The sequence below is a fragment of the Lithobates pipiens genome, unplaced genomic scaffold, assembly GCF_037356315.1.
Source record: "Lithobates pipiens isolate NorthernLeopardFrog02 unplaced genomic scaffold, aLitPip1_a1.2 Scaffold_16, whole genome shotgun sequence".
Lineage (NCBI taxonomy): Eukaryota > Metazoa > Chordata > Amphibia > Anura > Ranidae > Lithobates > Lithobates pipiens.
In genome coordinates this window covers 654674854-654694997 of record NW_027507748.1, presented here as the reverse complement: position 1 = coordinate 654694997, position 20144 = coordinate 654674854, and the positions used below count along the sequence as shown (strand labels likewise).

The 20144-nt window shown below is 42.8% G+C and overlaps 1 protein-coding gene across 1 annotated transcript in view; it reads right to left on the bottom strand.

Moving 5' to 3' along the window:
* Positions 1-20144, bottom strand: part of PGR (progesterone receptor) — a 194626-nt gene that overhangs the window by 122795 nt on the left and 51687 nt on the right. Inside the window, exon 2 of the mRNA XM_077484402.1 lies at positions 17966-18114. Within this exon, the coding sequence (XP_077340528.1) occupies positions 17966-18114 (149 nt within the window). The remainder of the gene's footprint in view (positions 1-17965; positions 18115-20144) is intronic.

Here is a 20144-nt window from a genome sequence, read left to right as displayed (position 1 = left end):
GGAATCAATGGAAACTCAGATAATGCATTCCAGTGCCACTGCTGGTGTATGCAGTACCGCATGAGAAAAAGAAAAATGATTTAGCTTGAGTTCCAATTAAGGCTAGGTTCCCTCCTACTGGTTAGACTGAGTGTGTGCACATTTCCATGCATTCCCGGTCTTGCAGTACCTGATGCTTGTTCAAAAAATGTAAACAGTCTTTATCCCCTGAAGACATCCATTACACCAGATGAAACCTGTGTAGGGTGAGGCCAGTGGCATATGATGTTGTACACGTGCTGTTGGTCTATGGTGTGTTTTGCCTATGTGAGTATATCTGCTTTTAATAAAGTATGTGATTTTAGCATACTACTCAATGGTCCTTTGTTATTTCTCCTACTCCTTATTACTCTGAGGTGCTGCCTTTGGATAACCAGTGAAGGACCATGGAGGCGGTGGTTTCCTGATTGGTGGCCCCCCATTTGGATGATTTCTGCCCTGTTGATTTCTTATCATATGAAGATCATTACCGATAAGGGAACTGGCACACTTGTCTGTGAGGTGGTTTTGGATTCTTACATGTGGAGTCTCATTGTTTCAAGATTTCACATGTGGACATGGGGAAGGGGGTTGGGCACTGCCCTGGAGAACATGTACCAATGTAAAAAACTTTTTTTTTATTCCATTTGGCCAGGAGAAATGATTTTTTCTAAATGTGATACATTAGAAATGTTGAATTCCTTAAAACAATATGCCATGGGGGTGGCCTAACCCTGCCTGTGAAGCTGGGCATCTCTGTGATGTACAGAAAGCCCTGCAACAGCCATGACTTTCTTTCACTGACAGCTTCTATCTTAAAAAGAAAAGCACACATACCTCCCCCAAGGGTCGACTATGTCTTTTTGGGGACCTTTGGTGGGGTTTGTGTGCTTTTTTTGGCAACGAATATCAATTGCTGGCAATTTAAACTGATTATTTTTTTCTCTTTATACGCCTAGGTTCACATTGGTATGATTTGGCATGTGATTTGACATGTCAAACCACATGCCAAATCGGCGGCTATTGCCGGCAATGGCATCATCTGAATTGGCGTGGTGCCGACTTTGTAGCACCGCACCGATTCCCAAAAGTAGTTCTTGTACTACTTTTGGTGATTTCTGGGTGCAATTTGTATAGACAGGTTCATGCACAGATGTCTCTGAAATCACCCCTGAAGTTGGACTGACATGCGGGTATGAAATTGTGCAAGTGATTTCTAACCCGCTGCCAGTGTGAACCTAGGCTTATTGTAATTTTTTGCTATAGCCTCTCCTACAGCAAGAATGAGAAAAAAAGTATACAGTACCTGCCGCCCATAATGTTTCCAGCGTGATGGGATTGCGCTGGAAATCACCACTGCGAGGCTGTGCTTCTCGCGCTCGCCGCTCGCACGAGATGCCGCACATTCATAGGTATCCATTGGGGGCGGCGAGCGGAAGGAGCATCAGAGCTCTGCGCTGGCTCCCGCGACGGGGCTCACAGGTGTCAATCTCGCCGCTAACAGCACAGTATCGGTGGCACCTACTGTACCAGGCACTTTGGGGAAGATTTATTAAAATGAGTAGGGATCTCAGAATCTGGTGCAGCTGTGTATGGTAACCAATCAGCTTCTAACTTCAGCTTGTTCAATTATATTTTGGCAATAAAACCTGGAAGCTGATTGGTTTCTTTACAGAGCTGCACGAGATTTTGCATGCTCCAGTTTTATTAAACAACTCCCTTTGAGTCTGGTATGGATTTTAACCACTTGCTTACTGGGCACTTAAACCCCCCTCATGCCCAGACCAATTTTCAGCTTTCAGCGCTGATGCACTTTGAATGACAATTGCGCGGGCATACAACACTGTACCCAAATGAAATTTTTATAATTTTTTTCCCACAAATAGAGCTTTCTTTTGGTGGTATTTAATTACAGCTGGGAGTTTTATTTTTTGCTAAACAAACAAAAAAAGATGCAAAAAAAATAAAAATCACGTTTAATAGTTTGTTATAAAATTTTGCAAACAGGTCATTTTTCTCCTTCATTGAAGTGCGCTGATGAGGCGGCACTGATAGGCTGCACTGGTGGGCACTGATAGGCTGCATTGGTGGGCACTGATAGGCTGCATTGGTGGGCACTGATAGGCTGCACTGGTGGGCACTGATAGGCATAGTTAAGGCGGCACTAATAGGCACAAATAAGGCGGCACCGATGGGCACAGATAAGGCGGCACTGATGGGCAAAGATGGGCACAGATAAGATGGCACGGATGGGTGGCACAGATGGGTGGCACTAAGGGGCACTGATAGGTACCACTGATAGATGGGACTGATGGGCACTGATAGGTGGCACTGATAGGTGGCTCTGATAGGTGGCACTGCTGGGCACTGATGGGCGGCACTGCTGGGCACTGGTAGATGACACTGATGGGCACAGATATGTGGCACTGGGGTGCAGCACCTTAGTTGAGGCAGATTGTGGGCACTGCTGGGTGGCACTGTGGGCACTGCTGGGTGGCACTGCTGGGTGGCACTGTGGGCACTGCTGGGTGGCACTGTGGGCACTGCTGGGTGGCACTGGCAGGGGGGACACATTTTTTATTGATGTGGCAAAGCAGGGGGCAGGCGGGCACTGGCAGGGCTGGCCGTGATCGGGACTGATGTCCCGATCACGGCCGCCGGTGATCGGCTCTTTTTTTTTCTCCTCGCGCTGTCAGCGCGAGGAGGAATAATAGCCGATTACCGGCTCCGTTGTATCACATGATCAGCTGTCATTGGCTGACAGCTGATCACGTGATAAGGGGTCGGGATCGACCCCTTGCTCGGATTGGTGATCAGGCGAGTCTCATAGACCCGCCGATCAATAGACGTAGTCCCGGCAAAGGAGATCCGCTACAGCGCGGGTCTCAAGTGGTTAAAGGGGGACCTCACATACACACAAAAAAAAACACAAATGTGTGAGTTCCTCCAGGGAATCCAAACCAGACCCCAAAAAAATAAAAAATGTGTGAATTCCCACTAAACATCCATACAAGAGATTTAATCCAAGCATGCAGTCTGGCTGGCCAGGAAAGAGGGGGGGGGGGGGGGAGTGTGCACAAGCCTCATACCAACCCATACCAGGCCACATGCTCTCAACTTTGGGACCCCCCCAGAAAAGCACATTGTACCCTTGTTGATGAGGCCAAGGGACGACTCATCCCCACAACCCTTGCCTGGTGTTTGTAGGGGTCTGTGGTTTGGGGCTTATTGGAATCTGAAGGTGAATGATAACCTACTCATTCACAAAAAAATAAAAAAATAAATAAATTAAGAACAAACAAAATAAAGACACCAAAACATGTGACAAGTCTTTGACATAAGTACAAAATAACCTCTACGCTACCTGGTACCATACACCACAAAGTTGTTTGCTGCTGCACTACCAAAAAATACTCTATGCAAAATAAACAACAAAACACCACAGTAAATCTTATAACATAGCAGTGATGTGTTAACAAATGATAAAGTGCAAATTATAAAGTTTATATAATAAACTCAGTCCTAACACAGTGCATAACCAGTCTCCTCTGTTCTTCTTGTGTCTTCTCTCTCCAAGCCCTATAGCCAATATCACGTACCAAAATAATAAAGATAAAAATATGAAAATATAGATAACCGTGTCTGCAAAAGTCCTTTTGTTATGAAACCAGTGAGACGTCAAACAATGTGCAAAGTAAACATCCACTCGTGCCACCTCAGCGCTCTCACCTCACTTATATGATCCACAGTTGATTTAAGGGTCATAAAGTGCATGTAATGTATCCACCTGGACCTTCCTCCTACTTGAGTGCCCACTTGTGCGCTAATGTAGTCGTCCAAAATATTCTAGTATGAGCCCCTTTAAGGCTGTTATGCTCTCATGGGGCTGTACTATGCATCTCCATCATATACCATGCCAAGAGATAAATACAGCCTCCATAGTGTAGTAGTATAGATAGGATGGATTGATTAATAAAAAATTGCAAAAGTGCATAAAAAACACTTGCTTGTAGTAACATACAGAGAAATACTGGCTGTAGCTTTAAAAACATCACTTTCGGTCCATGTCACTATGTGTTACGTCAAGGGTCACCTGACTTCATCAAGGGAAACAGAAAACTCCTTGACACATTTTTTACAAAAATAAATAAAAAATTGTCCATTATTGTAAATCCATTGTCAATCACAATACCCGCCACCGACTCGTGCATTACCACTGCACACTACTGATCCCCTATAGCAGCGGTCTCCAAACTGTGGCCTGGGGACTGAATGTGGGCATTGGTATTTTTATCTGGCCCTTGGGGCACTATTCCTCCTGCTGACACCAACAATGGGGCGCTATTCTTTCCACTGACATGAACGATAGGGCAGAATACCTTCCACTGACACCAACAAAGGAGCACTTTTCCTCCCACTGACACCAAAAATGGGATACAGTTCCTTCCACTGACACCAATGATGAGGCCCTATTCCCCCCACTGACACCAATGATAAAGCATTGTTTACTACCACTAGACACCGGGACATTTTTTACTCCCACTGGCCACAGTCCAGCCCCCTGAAGTCTGAAGGGACAGAAAAACTGTCTCTTTGTCTAGAAAAGTTTGGAGACTCCTGCCCTACTGTAACATTAGCCAAACAACCCCCGATTTGTCATTGGTTGGCTGTATAAGGAAAGGAGTTATCATTGCCATATTTGGCAATGATGTATGGCTCCTTTACCTGCACATCTGATTGCATGGATAGGGATTCTTGGGCTGGGTGACGTCAGCTGTCAGTAAAGATGCAGCTGTTGCCAGCAGCTGCTGCTTGCTTACCACCATTGACAGCATTGTCCAAATATGTCCGAATTCAGGCAATGATGTAACTCACTCCATTCCTCGCCCATTTGCTTACGTGGCCTTTGATTTCTGGCCATGTAAGTGAATGGACTGGGTGACATCAGTGGTTGGTCAGGATGTACTACTTCCCTAGCAATCATAGACAGCCAGAAGCTGTCAGGTTCATCCACAATGGACACCCTAAGCATTTTGTGTTCAGACAAATGTCCAAACAGCCAGTGTTCTGTCCGAACTTACATTCGGACTGAACACTGAGCTCATCCCTATTGATAAGCTGCAGCATATTACATTTTTATTTTTTGGGTTTAAGCACATGTTATGATATGTATAAATAATGGAAAAGGTAGTGATGGTGTGGGGGTAGCTGGTCTGAGAAAACTTATGCCGCGTACACCCGACCGGACTTTTCGACGGACTAGGTCCGACGATCTTCCCGATGGACTTTTGGCGGAGGTCCGACGGACTTTCTGAACGAACGGACTTGGCCACACATGACCAGACTCCATTTGAAAGTCCGTTTGTTTTGAACGTGATGATGTAAACGGGACTAAACAAGGAAGTTCAATAGCCAGTAGCCAATATCTGCCCTTCCATTGTATGTGGTCTGTCAGACTAGCTAGTTTTCACGATTTTTAGTCTGTCGGATAGATTTGAAACACGTTTTATTTCTAGGTCCATCTGACTTTTGGGGAAAAAAAAGTCTGCTGGAGCCCACACACGATCGAATTGTCTGACGGATTCCGGTCCGCCAGACCAAGTCTGACGGAAAGTTCGATCATGTGTACGCGGCATTAGTTAGAATTTAAGTCCAAGAATACATTAGTTGGAATACCAAACATTTAGTCCAGGCTGAGCCAGAAGGGATATGCTAATAGCTCAGAAAACAGCAAGTCTCATCATTATCACAGTGCACAATGCAGGTGGAAAAACTGATGCTTGGAGTTGGTTTCATCTACAACCATTCTATTAAAAAGATAAGGCCAAATTAAGAATTTAATTATACCATTATTCTACACAATTTACACCAAAAGGACTTTCTAACATTACATTATCTTTAGTGAATCATCAGATCACTGCTGTAATTCTGCAGGTAGACATGTGTAATCTTCATAATTATCTTCTCATCTGCTCAGCAATCTAGACTGTAGCAAGGGTCAGCAGTTGCTAAAAGAGTATTCGAATACACAACAGTGCTAGATAGAAATCTATAGTATCACATTTTTTCTCATATTACGAGAAGCAGAAAAGAATAATTCAACTCCTTCCATAATGAGTTTTCAACTAGATGGAATCTTTGTTCAATATGCTTCTCCTGATGCATTTGGAATAAGGTGAAAGGAATACTATTCACTATATAAATGCAGCTCTGAACTCGAGCCTTTCATGTTTAAAGGTAAGGAAGAATTTCAGAAATTTTCTTTTTTTACATACTTAACATTGTTCCAGCTTGGATCAATGGAAGTATGTATGTGCCATACCTGTGGGATCGCCTGGAAATGTAAAATCACTGTAGTAGACACTGCTACTACAGTGATTGCCCCTAGCTTCTGGGTACTGTGCCAACTGGCTGCCCTGCTGCACTGTCATTATGCAATTTTTTTGAAAAAAAATTACTTACTTAATTTTAATGCAACAAAACACAATATTTAATGCAATATTTTGGTAAAATATAAGAGATGATGTTCCTGATGTTGATGTAAATGGATATCAAACATGCCACGCTTTAAAATTGCGCACACTTGTGGAATGATGCCAAACTTCGATACTTAAAAATCTCCGTAGGCTATGCTTTCATTTTTTTTACAGGTTACCAGATTAGAGTTACAGAGGAGGTCTTGTGCTAGACATATTGCTCTAGTCATAACGTTCACAGTGATACCTCACATGTGTGGTGCAAATGTTGTTTACAAATGCACGTGCTTATGGTTTTTTTTTTTTACACTGTTCCTTTCATTTTATTTCTTTTTTTATCACTTTTATTCCTATTACAAGAAATGTAAACATCCCTTGTAATAGGAATGGCATTTTAGTCAAAATACTTTGACTAAAACTAAATTTAAATTTGATATAAAAATTAACACTGACTCTAAGGGCGCTTTTACACTGATCCGATGCACTTCTCCTACAGCGCAGCAAACCTGCGGTTTTCATTCGGGTTAGCTGCCCTTACCCACTTCTAATATGTCCTGTGGTTTTGGTACTCTTTCTGAAAGTGCACCAAAGTCACAGAACATAAGACATAACAGAAGTCTATGGCTAAGCGCAGCTAACCCACATAAAAGCGCAGGTACGCTGTGCTTCACTTGCACCGCCTGGAGAAGTCCACGGGATCAGTGTGAAAGGGGCCTTATGGAAAATGTTTTGCCATTACTGCCTATATCCTCCTTGGGGGAAATTTCCCCTTATTTCCTGTCCTGCCATCCAGAAATAGACAGGGACGAGGGAGACATCTTCGAAATGGGTAGAAAGACAGCAAGAAAGATTATATGGAACTTTTAACACTTCCAAATGTTAGTCAAATCTAAAAAAATCTAGCAGCTCTAAGAGGAGTGACCCTTATAGTGGACATAGTAGACAAGGTTTCAATCTTACCATTCAAACATCAATTGTGTATAATATATCACGGACAGTAGGTTTTACCTAGGACATTTTTTTCCATCCATTGCACAGTGCTTGTGTAGAAGAGCTGATGTTAGACATCACCCAAATGACACCAAAACCCTGATGATTACCCTGGTGACACCATCAATGCAAACCAGTATTTAGAGGAAGAAGTTGGCAGAGTAGGCAGATTAAATTCCTGACAGGTTCCTGTGTGACTAGATGAACAAAGTCTGCCTAGGCGCAGTCACATGGTAGTCAGAGGCAGAAATGGTAGGGCTATGCCCATCAACTCTCCAGATAAGCTCCTTTGAGACTAGCAGAACAGAGACTGCCTTGGCAATGTCACATGTGAGGAGGAGGCAGAAATAGGCTGGATATGTCTATCAAATTCCCGATAGGCTCCTTTGTGATTACAGGAACTGGACATGGCTAGGCGCAGTTACATGTAAGGAAGAGGCAAACATGGTAGGGCTATGCCCGTCAACTCTCCAGGTAGGCTCCTTTGAGACTAGAGAACCAGAGAGTGCCTTGGCAATGTCACATGTGAGAAGGAGGCAGAATGGGTATGTCTGTCAAACTCGAGATAGGCTCCTTTGTGATTACAGGAACAAGGCACGCCTAGGCACAGTCACATGGAAGGAAGAGGCAGAAATGGGAGGAATTTGCCTATCAATTCCTTATAGGCTCCTTTGTGACTAGAGGAACAGAGTGTGCCTAGGCCTGTCAATAAGAAGTCCTTTGCTGCTTCTAATTTATAATTCTGTGCTAAGATGTTTAACTGATTTTCTTTGTTATATTAAACTGTGCTAATGAGTCCCAAACTCTAAATTAAAGTACAGCACATCTAAACCCAAGAGCAAAAATGTTATATATTGTGGTTTAGCAGTCCCTAGATTTGGAGGTTACATTTGTTTTGTTTTTTGCAGCCTACACACATTTTTGGCCTAAGTAAATTTTTGGCAAATGCAGAATAATATCTCCGAAAGTATAACTAAAAGCAAAACATTTAATTTAGTGTTGGCTAGAGAGGAGATGGATTATAACTTCTGTCAGTATTTATTGCTTTCTGTGCCCCCGTTAGGGAGTATCACCCACTCTATATGTCCTGTTTACCTGTGGCATGCAAAACACACTCAAAAACTTCACCCGGTGCCAAAAAAATGTGCACACACATAAAGAGTGAAATACAAAAAAGTGCAACGGGTACACAAGCCCTCTAAAATCAGAAGGCCTTGCCTTGAATCCCCTGGGGCGTTAGGCTCCAGACAGGTACAAGGACACTTAAAACTTGGCCCATCTGGCCAAAACCAGACGGACCCTGCTCTTTGGAAGGTCTGTCGAAACAGACGCACCCAAATACTAGGTGGGGCTCCCCCGAAGAGAGACCCCAACCATGAGAGAGGGGGAACTAAGCCAGAAGGCCATGTCCACACCCTCCCCTGACTTTCAGGACAGGCCCTAGGACCTGCGACCCTGCTTGTCACACGTGCAAGTGACAAACAAAAGACGTGACACAACACACAAAGGCATAAACTAAATAATGTGGGGAAGGAATAGTGGAGAGGAGACTGAAAGAGTGGCCACTGTGTGAAACAATGACCAGGCCCTCTGGCCAGGAATAAAAAATTCCTCTGGTCCCAGCCAAAAGGCCCGGCCCAAGAGGCAGATGCTAAAAAAAGCGTGCTATTGGTGCAGTGACCATGGTGCCCAAAATCAAAGTGACCCTCACTCACAGTGATTTTTAGGCACCCCTGGACCCCACTCCAGGGACACATACGCCAAAGGCTTTTAAGACCGCCCTGACCAATGGTCCGGACCACAGCAGCCCCCACCCCAGGCAGGAAGGCGTGAAGTTCAGGAAGCCTGGTGAGAGCCCTTTGCCATCAGGCTCCACCGTCGCTCCCATCACTCCTACCTAATTACATTCGGGAAGTACTAACCGCTCCTCCCCACCCAGAAAAGAGAAGCCAGTGTTCCCTCCCGAAAAACTGTCCGGGGCTAGAACTACCCCAATCCAGGCCAGAAGGCCAGGTACTCGACCCTCTGGATCAGACCAATAGCAACACCCATCCCCACCAGGAGCACCCTTCCAGACGGCTCAGACTCAATCATGCACCAGCCCCCAGTTTCCGTCGTGTGGCACTGCGTGACCCCTACCAAAACCATCCTTCCAGGTGCTAATTACGCCATTGGAGAGTGCTGACCAAACCCTCTCTACATGGATGGAACAGCGCCTCCTTTGGTAACTGATAAGAACAGATCCTACACTTGATCTTAGCCAAAAGGTTTACCATTATCATTGAAAGTAAGAGACAATCTGAAATGTTGGGTTGTCCCGAGTAAAGTAATGCATGAGAAATCTTCCAATGAGGACACTAGTTCTGGTGACCTGGGGGTCCCCAAGAGATTTCCTTAATTTGCAGGGATCTCCTCCCACTTCCTGTTTGGCTATGGGATAGAGAGTAAAAGGAAATATGCCCAATGGGACAAATAAATGGCAAAAGTAAACCATACAGGGGTTATAGCCTTTGCTTACTCTATCCAAAGTAACAACAAAAGATTTGCCTATAGTTCTACTTTAATCTGGCCAGAATTTCACTTTTCTTTTAATGTCCTGTGCACTGAACAGATATTTCAAACAATGTTTCCTTTTTTTTCATATTTCAAACAATGTTATCAGCCTTCCCAGCTATCTTCTGTGAACTACAGACCAACATTCCAATATTTTGTGGAGATGGAGACAGAGGGACATTTTTGTAGTCCAAATCAGGAGAGCAGTTTGGAATGACAATGTTGCTCCTCCATATACTGGATATAGTACAATGACTAAGCGTTGTCACCCTTGGACAGGAAGTGTGTTACTGGCCAGATCACCAGGTGAAAAACAAAAGAAAAATACCTTTTTTTAAATTCAGATATGCTAGAAGAACAGGGCTCCTTGAATTTGCCTTTATTACTTAACAGACACAGATTTGTATCAACCGCTGGTCAATAAAATGACCTAAGTGATCATTACAGCCTTGTTGGTGCTGACCACTGTCAGTACAATGTACTATTTTACTACTTAGCTTCATGAGAACATAACCAGTTTATGTGATAATAATGTGAATATACTTTACAGAACAGATAGCAACTTAATAGGACCATAAAATCTATAACCAGGGAAGGCTCAAGCCTGTTCTCAGCAGGAATAATTACATGTTCTGTCCAATGCATTAATACCCACAGAGACATTTATTACTCCACTCTACAAGTCTGGCTGTGATTGAATGCTAGACTGGTTCACTTTGGGGGAAAATTACAGAAAATTGTATTAATGTACTCCAAGGCTTCATTCACACTGCCATTAGTTATGTGTGAGCGTCTAAACGCAGGAGAAACTTTGTTTATGTTACTTACTCCTTTTATGGTCCTGATGTATGATAAACATCGCTGGCTTTGGGGGGATTTGCACACACTCCAAGAGATTGCAGCATATGTAAACCTGACAAGCTGACTGTCAGCTGAACAGCTGCTGGATTGCTTCCACACACCCCAGTTACTGCCAGTCCCTGTCCCCTTGCACGTGCGCCCCGCCATGTTTTCCAGGCTCCACGTGCCCATCTGCGGACCCAGGACCAGCGTGACAAGTGCCACTGGGTAGAGAGGATAGAGATCCGTGAAGATTTGTTTGCTGATCTCCCCTTTCTGTTAATGATCCCTAAGTGGCATGGAAAACGTCACTTTCAGGTCATGGTGTCACTTTGCTCAGCCATAATGGCTGGGGAAGAAACTACTATAGTGCGATCTTCACTCCAGTAGTTTCACTGGAGGACAGGTGGGGCATCAGCGGTCTTTTAGATTCCTGATATCTCTTACATCTATTAAAGAGGACCTTCAGTCATTTTTCATCTTTCCATCTATTAAATCTTCTGCCCTTGTTGTTCTAACTTTGGATAGTAAAACATTTTTTTCTGCCAGTAAATATCTTACACAGCCCACTTCCTCTTTCTTGTCTGCTACAAAGCCCAGGCTTATGACATCATGCACAGCTCCCTCTCTCTCTCTGAGAGTTTGCCAGGCGGGGGAAGGGGGGGGGGGGGGGTGAGTCATAAATAAGAGGGCCAATGAAAGCCGCAGGGCTGCAGAGCTGGAGGTGTGCCTCTGTGTGTCTGTGTAAATCCAGGAAGTGAACAGGCTGCAGCTTCAGCTGCCCACAGTTAAAATGGCTGCAGCCAGACTCAGTGGAGGTAGATTTCTGCAGCATATTTCTCCAGTACAGAATCACATTATATATAAAATAGTATGCAAAGCGGTTGGAGGGAAGCTTTAGAATGGCAAATATGTTTTTATTACAAATTATGTGAGCAGACTGCAGCAGACTTTTTAAAGTGAAAATATTTACGTGTAGTATCACTGTGCAACAAGAAATTTAAATATAAAATGTAGAGTTTACCCGAACCACCGTGTATCCCACACTTATTCAAACAATATAAATAAGAATATAATGCTGATCTTTGGCTTATGAGAGCACTTGTATTATTTCCATGGGATGTAAGTGCAATTATATTGGTATAATAAAATATATCCAAATTGAGAGCACTAGATGTTCCTTTTCTTATCTTTTAATTTGAAAGGAATTGTTCATTGCATCTGGAGATAGTGGAAACTGGAAGTGGTGATTTGCTGACCAGAAGGAAATTAAGGTGGGATTTTATTAGACCTTTATATATATATATATATATATATATATATATATATATATATATATATATATATATATATATATATATATATATATATATATATATATATATACATACATATATACATACACATAGCCTAGGAGTTGCTACTGAAATCATTATGTTAAGTAGTTCATTGTTTCTAGTGACCGCTGAAATTCTGTCAGGATTTTTCTTTCTGTTTAAGAAGCAAACAACTATGCATTGTGAGATATATTGTTTGATGAGGAAGTGACTCATGTTGTTTAAATCAGTCTGGGGACTACAAGGCCCACAATGCTAAGTCACAGAACAACCTGCTGGGAGCAGTAATAAAAGGAACAGCACGGCCATCTTTCGGCCTCCCTGGATGCCATTCAATACCTGCCAGCAGGAGGTCAGTGTGTGGGTGACCAGGAGACTGAGGCCATTACAGCACGGAGCAGGATCACCAGCCTCTGAGGGACTTCAGAGTACAGCCCTGCCAGCTTAGCAAGTGGATCGGTGTGCAGTGCCAGGACATCTGGAGGTTTTCCTGTATCTCAGCCATCCGGAGGAGCGGTATAGCGCTACTATGCCATCTTTACATCAGACTGAGACATCAGGAGGGCAGTCTGGTCGGAGCCTCACAGCCTCTGAGTCTATTGTGGTGAGAGGGCACCTGCCCACTCCAGTAAAGTGCACTGTTTGCTGAGTGAGTTATTTACAGACTGCTGGTGAGACTTGTTGTTCCACAGAAGTGATTCTACTTATTCACAGGCAATATACAGCTGAACTCTGGGGTTTGTTATTCCCTGTGCTGTAAGGTCAGTACTGTATTACACTCATACATAAGGAGGAAGTTACAAGTGCCATATTTCTTCAGATAATCAGTTATCAACGTGCCATTTATTCCATTTATTCATTCCATTTATTCTAGTTTTCTCTCTTTTGCTGTTTTGGATTACAAATACTGCAGTTTAAACTACAGGCTAGCTGAAGATATCTGGAGTCAAGGAACTTTTATCATCTTTTGCAAAGCATCAGGGTTCTATTTTGTAGTTTGAACATTGAATTACAACCTAGGGGGACCCCTTGAGTACAGGTTAAATATTGCATTGTTTTATTGAATGTAAGTAACATTATATTGCAATTGTGTGTGTGTGTGTGTGTGTGTGTGTGTGTGTGTGTGTGTGTGTGTGTGTGTGTGTGTGTGTGTGTGTGTGTGTGTGTGTGTTGAGGCCTCAGTGAGAAGGTATTCAATACACGTGTTAAAAGTATTGAAGATCTATTTCCCTGTGAACCTATTCACACCTATTCACATATACCCTCTCAGGTTGTCATCAGGTTACAAGTACATATGTGTTTGCACTGAATAATATTTTTGTCAATCATATATTGTGTTCATTCATATCCTTGACTGTGTTGATTCTTTACTCTTTTGCCTCAGTAAACATATCTGAGTGGTTCACTGATCTTTTGTGTGCATCTCTATTTACTACCACAGCTGGTGAGGTGATGTAACCCAGGGCTTCGGTAAATAATATACTTCATGGTTTATCATTACTATGTTTTCTCTCTATTGCTGGGTCCCACACTAATATTACAAAGCAGGTGTGCCAGAGGGGTCAAGACCATTCTTGGGGTTGAGATGCAGGGTGCAGAACCAAACATACATTAAGCGGCTCCTTTGGGGGTAGCGATATATATATACACACACAGTACTGTGCAAAAGTTTATTAAAAAATGCTTTCAGAAATAGAAGTGTTAATAGTTTATTATTTTCAATTAACAAAATGGAAAGTAAATTAACAGAAGAGAAATCCAACACCTAGTATTTAGCACCTCATCCCAAATAGTCAAATATCAAATATTCAAAAAAGGGAGAAGTTGGCAGGGGAGCATCATGGTGCTTGCAAATAATAATAGAGACCGTATATATATATAAAGTTATAGTTTAATAAAGACAATATTAAAAACCAAACAAAGCCGCTTGTTGAATAACGTTTAACACATCATTGTGATGGTGGTCATATTGGGAAAATTCATGTTGAACAGGGATCTCATGTTCGTATATTAGCCCAACATGTTTCGCCTTATGGGGCACCAAGGGTCGCCATCACTGGCCTAGGCTATGAGAAGATTGCCAAGACCCTGAAACCGAGTTGCAGCATGGTTGCCAAGACCATACGGTGGTTAAACAGGACAGGTTCCACTCAGAACAGGTCTCGTCATAGTCAACCAAAGTAGTTGAGTTCATGTGCTCAGCATCATATCCAGAAGTTGTCTTTGGAAAATAGACGTATGAGTGCTGCCAGCATTGCTGCAAAGGTTGGAGGGGTGGGGGGTCAGCCTGTCAGTGCTCAGACCACATGCCACACACTGCATCAAATTAGCCTGCATGGCTGTTGTCCCAGAAGGAAGCCTCTTCTAAAGATGATGCACAAGAAAGCCCATGAACAGTTTGCTGAATACAAGCAGACTAAGGACATGGATTACTGGAACCATGTTATGTGGTCTGCTGAGACCAAGATAAACTTATTTGGTTCAGATGGTGTCAAGTGTGTGTGGCAGCAACCAGTTGAGGAGTACAAAGACAAGTGTGTCTTGCCTACAGTCAAGCATAGTGTTGGCAGTGTCATGGTCTGGGGCTGTATGAAGCTGCCGGCACTGGGGAGCTACAATTCATTGAGGGAACCATGAATGCCGAACCTGTACTGTGACATACTTAAGCAGAGCATGAGCCCATCCCCTTATACTGGGCCACAGGGCAGTATTCCAACAGGATACCAAGGCCAAACTCACCATCAAGATGACCACTGCCTTGCTAAAAAAGCAAAGGGTAAAGGTGATGGACTGGCCAAGCATGTCTCCAGACCTAAACCCTATTGAGCATCTGTGAGGCATCATCAAACGGAAGGTGGAGGAGCGCAAGGTCTCTAACATCCAACAGCTCCGCAATGTCGTCATGGAGGAGTAGAAGAGGACTCCAGTGGCAACCTGTAAAGCTCTGGTGAACTCCATGCCCAAGAGGCAGTGCTAGAAAATAATGGTGTCCACACAAAATATTGACACTTTGGGCCCAATTTGAACATTTTGACTTCTGAGGGGACAGCACATTTACACTGTTATACAAGCTGTACACTCACTACTTTACATTATGGCAAAGTGTAATTTCTTCAGTGTTGTCACGTGAAAAGATATAATAAAATATTTACAAAAATGTGAGGGGTGTGCTCACTTTTGTGAGATACTGTATATATTTCTCTGACACACACAAGAGTTTCTGTAGTTTACTAAGCAAAGAGGTACATCTAGGAAATGCTGAATTCTCTGCAGCCATCTTCTATTTTCTTATCACTAAATCCTGAGTGAGCAATTTCTGCTTTCATATGAGTGTGCTTTCCCTTGTGTTTATCCTTGAAAATATCTTGTAGTTCCATTTTTTAAGAACTCAAAGTGCAGATTCCAAATAATACACATTTAACTATTACATACTGGTCACAGAAAGCAAGAGAAAAAAATAACTTGGATTGGACTTTAAACTAAGCAATGCATCTTTAAAGAAGACCTGGTGTTTTCAGCACAAAAAAAACTGTACATAATATTCCATTGTATCCTTTTAGATATTTACATGTCAGCAATGCTAGCACCATCTGCTACATAAAAAGTCTTGCATGTGTAAATTGTATTCTGGAGTAGGGATGAACTTGGGTTTTGCCTCTGGTTCTTGTTTGAACCCATGTTCTACCAACTGGAAGTCAGGTGTCAGTGCCGGGCCAAACAGTTGCAGGCAAGGAAAACAGCTCCAGAATCCAGAAAACAGCTGCAGGCAAGGAAATCCCCATCCTGCAGGCTGCACATACACAAGGGGGGGGGGGGGGGGGGTGCTCATGATATGATTGACTTAACATGACCTTATTAGGTCATGGTCATTGACCTAATATGGCTATGTAGCAATATTAGGGCAAAGATGTCATGAGCATTCCATGACTGACCCGGAAATGACAGATTCAAGCTCATCGCTATTCTGGGGCTGCTATTATTGAATAGCCAGGAATAATAATAATAATTTCTAATAAAAACATCTTTGCAATTCTGCAGCTTCCCTCCAACCACTTTGCATATTATTTTATATATACTGTGATTCTGTACTTGCCAAATATGCTGCAGAAATCTTCCTCCACTAAATCTGGCTGCAGCCATTTTAATTGTAGGCAACATATCTTACACTTGCGGTGAGGTGCAAAACAATGTATCCTGTCACATCCTGTTTACACAACACGCTATAACCCACCTCAAGGTAGTATAGTGGTGTGAACAGGACATATGGAGAACAATTGTTTTCTATGTGTACTGATGTTGAACATGTGTTGCTCTATGCAGATCAATGCAGTTCAACTGAATTAAAAAAGTCCTTACTTTGAGAGCTATTTACTATATTACGAGGGGTGCCTATTAAATAACGATACTGATTAAATAACTCACTTTTATTAATACTGTATGTATTACAAATGTAATGCTTGTCACCTTCAATATATTCCCCATTTGCACTAATAAATTGCTGCAGTCTTGTTTTCCACTGGTCGAAGGCATGGAGAAAATCTATTTCTGTCAGCTGTTTCAACACATCCGCTGTTTTCTTCTTTATAGCATCAACTGACTCAAAAACATGTCCCTTTAAGCACTTATTTAACTTTTGGGAATTTATTCTCACGTCCCTCGCTGAATCTTTTGTGCCACTAAAGCATACGCACGTAAGACAGGCCGTCATTCCCATAAGCTGTAGTAAGCATTTGAAAACATTCTGTTGGTGTTTTGTGTAATTTTACAAAAAAATTTAAATTGACACATTGTTCTACTTTTAAACAGAGCATTTTTTCGGCACACTACAGAAAACACAACCAAACTAAATGGCGACTCACAATAAACTGAACGTCATAGAGTGTTGATGCTTGTCATGCAGGTTCAAACATGTTCAAGGTCACCATGCATGCAGTTAAAACCAGTCCTGACTGCTTTGTTTACTAGGTGGGATCACAGTCTCGTTATTTAATAGACACACCTTGTATACTTTGAAAGGGCAATATAGTTTGTTTTGTTAGAACATCCATTCTGAGCCAGCGTTCTGTGGAATACCAGGGTTCCTTCAGGCGTTGCTTTCAATTTCTTAAGCAGTGGCTAATTGACATCCCATTTAATTTTGCGTTCTGAGCCAGGGTCCCATGGAACCCTAGGCTTCCTTAAGAGGTTGCAAGGGGTTCCTTGAGCTGTAGTTAATTGACCTCCCATTTGATGTTGCCTGCATAATTCAAGAACCAATGCCACTTGGAAAAGCTTGCAGCGTGACACCAATGCTTTCTTTAGCTGTCTTAAATAGTGGCATTCTGACCAACACTGTAAGGGGGGTATTCTTCCCACGAATCATCAATGTAAGGGGTGTTTTTTCCTCTGACTCCCTACTAAATTGCTTTTTTTTCAAAGGTTCTTCAAGTCCTAAAAAAAAAATTTAAGGGTTTCTCTGGAGGAAGAAGGTTGAGTATGGCTGTGTTCTGGTAGGGCCCACATCAACCGAAAGGTTAAAAAATGTGTTTACAATCAACTGACAATCAGATCATATGATTCAATCAAATGACCATAATCTCCCGGATCATTAGTCACCCGTCATCTATCAGCTATTATGTGGTCACTGATAGAGAACATTCAGACTGTCTATGGGACAAGGATTTTGTAAATTCCATATGTCTCTAGGTCCAAAATGTAGACTGGTGCTATGCTTGTGCATACATTACAGACCCTTTAAAAATAAATTCTTACCCTCTATGGCTCTCTTGAAGAAGACTTTACAGCTCCCGCAGGTGAGGACTCCATAATGGCAGCCTGAAGCTTCATCACTACAGATTAAACAGATCTTCTGGGGCAGAGCATCAAAACCATACTGAGAACTTTGGTCTGGATCTTCAGGCCTTTAAACAAATTAAAAGAAATGAAATACAATTATTTTTAAAGAGTACAACACAAGCCCCAGATTTCATATAACCAGCTATTAAAAAGAACTCTGTTTAGTAATACCTGCCTCTAAACTACATACATAACATAACCCTAGTGCAATTGTAGATGATCAACAACCTTGTGGGGGGAATCTGTCAATGGATATCATTGTGTGGGTTGGGTGCTATTCAGATATTGCAATCAAGTGACACAACACCGTTGCTGAGCAACAATGGATATATGTGCTGAGCCATAGGGGTCAAACGCAGCAGTTCAGCATGTGTAGTGGAGGTTGGATCCAATAATGCCAGAACAGGTAGCGGAGCTGTGATTTTGCCAACTAAATAAATAGTAAATAGATACCCAACATATCATGCTTTGAAATTGCGCACACTCGTGAATGGTGACAAACTACGGTTCCTAGAAATCTCCATAGGTGCGCTTTAAAAAAATAACGGTAACCAGGTTAGAGTTACATGGTAGGTCTAGTGCTAGAATCATTTCTCTCGCTCTGACGGTCGCGGTGATACCTCACATGTGTGATTTGAACATATGCGGGCACGACTTACATTTTCTTTGCTGTGTGAGCTCGCGGGGACAAGGGTGCTTTAAAAAAAAAAAAAATTCTTATTAATTTTTATTTTTTTACATCGTCACCTTAAAAAAAAAAATTTGATCACTTTTATTGCTGTCACAAGGAATGTAAACATAGGTAGTGACAGGTACTCTTTATGGAGGGATTGGGGGTCTAAAAGACTCCCTGTCACGATCTGGAGTCAGGCTCAGAGACCAATAGCTATAGCAGCAGAGCAGATATTCACACAGGTCACCCTGGCTGATGGCACGGGTTCACCTGAGGTGCGGGGTCTAAGCACTAACCGGTATTCACCAGAGCTCCCAAAGGTGGAGATGGGCTTGGCTGCGTGTTAGTGCCAGGTCGCGGTCCTCAGGATAGCCCCACCAGGAGGTGAGCAAGCTGGGGGTCTGGTAGCAGATATAGCAGGTAGAGATCAAGCAGAAGCGTAGTTGAGAAACAAGCCAAAAGTCGGTAACCGATAGTTGCAGGTTGGGATTCAGCAGAAGCGTAGTCCAGGAGCAAGCCAAATGTCGGTAACGAAAGGTAGCAAGGATACGGTCGGCAGCAGGAGAGATAGAAGCAAGATATTGGCTGGTAAAGGCACAATATTCTGGCAAGGAGGAAGTGCAGAGACATGGCTTATATAGGAAGTTCATGGGAGGAGCAAAGGGTTCAAGGTTCAAGGCAAACAAGATTCAAGACATGATCACTAAAGGAATTGTCCAAGGAGCTGTCCAAGGAGCTGTCCAAGGAGCATTCCAGGTGGCTCAGCAAGCAGACTGCCAGACACACCAGAGGTCCCAGGTTCAAGCCCAGGTCCTAACAGTACTCCCCTCCTCCCAGGACGTCCCCTGGACGTCTTAGGGCCAGGTTTCTGAGGAAACCTCTGGTGGAATTCCCTTGTTAATCTAGGGGCATGAACATTCTCCTCAGGCTCCCAAGAATTTTCTTCTGGCCCATATCCTTCCCATTGAACCAAATATTGCAATTTGTTCCTAGAGATCCTGGAGTCAAGAATTTTTCCCACCACAAATTCTTCTTCACCCTGTACCTCGACAGGTGGGGGAGGAGGATGAATTCTTCCAGAAAAAGTATTTTCATGAAATGGTTTGAGTAGTGATATATGAAACACAGGGTGAATCTTCATATTGTCAGGAAGTTTTAGGCGAAAAGTGACCGGGTTGATTTGAGCAGAAATCTCAAAAGGTCCCATAAACTTTTGACCCAACTTAGCACATGGAACTTGAACTTTTAAATTTTTGGTAGATAACCAAACCTTCTCACCTACTTGAAAAGTGGGAATTGACCTACGATGTCTGTCAGCAGCCCTCTTGTAATATTCCTGCGCCTCCTTCAATGTATCAGTCAATTTCTCCTGGATCTCATGTAATGAAGTTAGTCTGTTGGTAACAGCAGGAATTGAAGTTG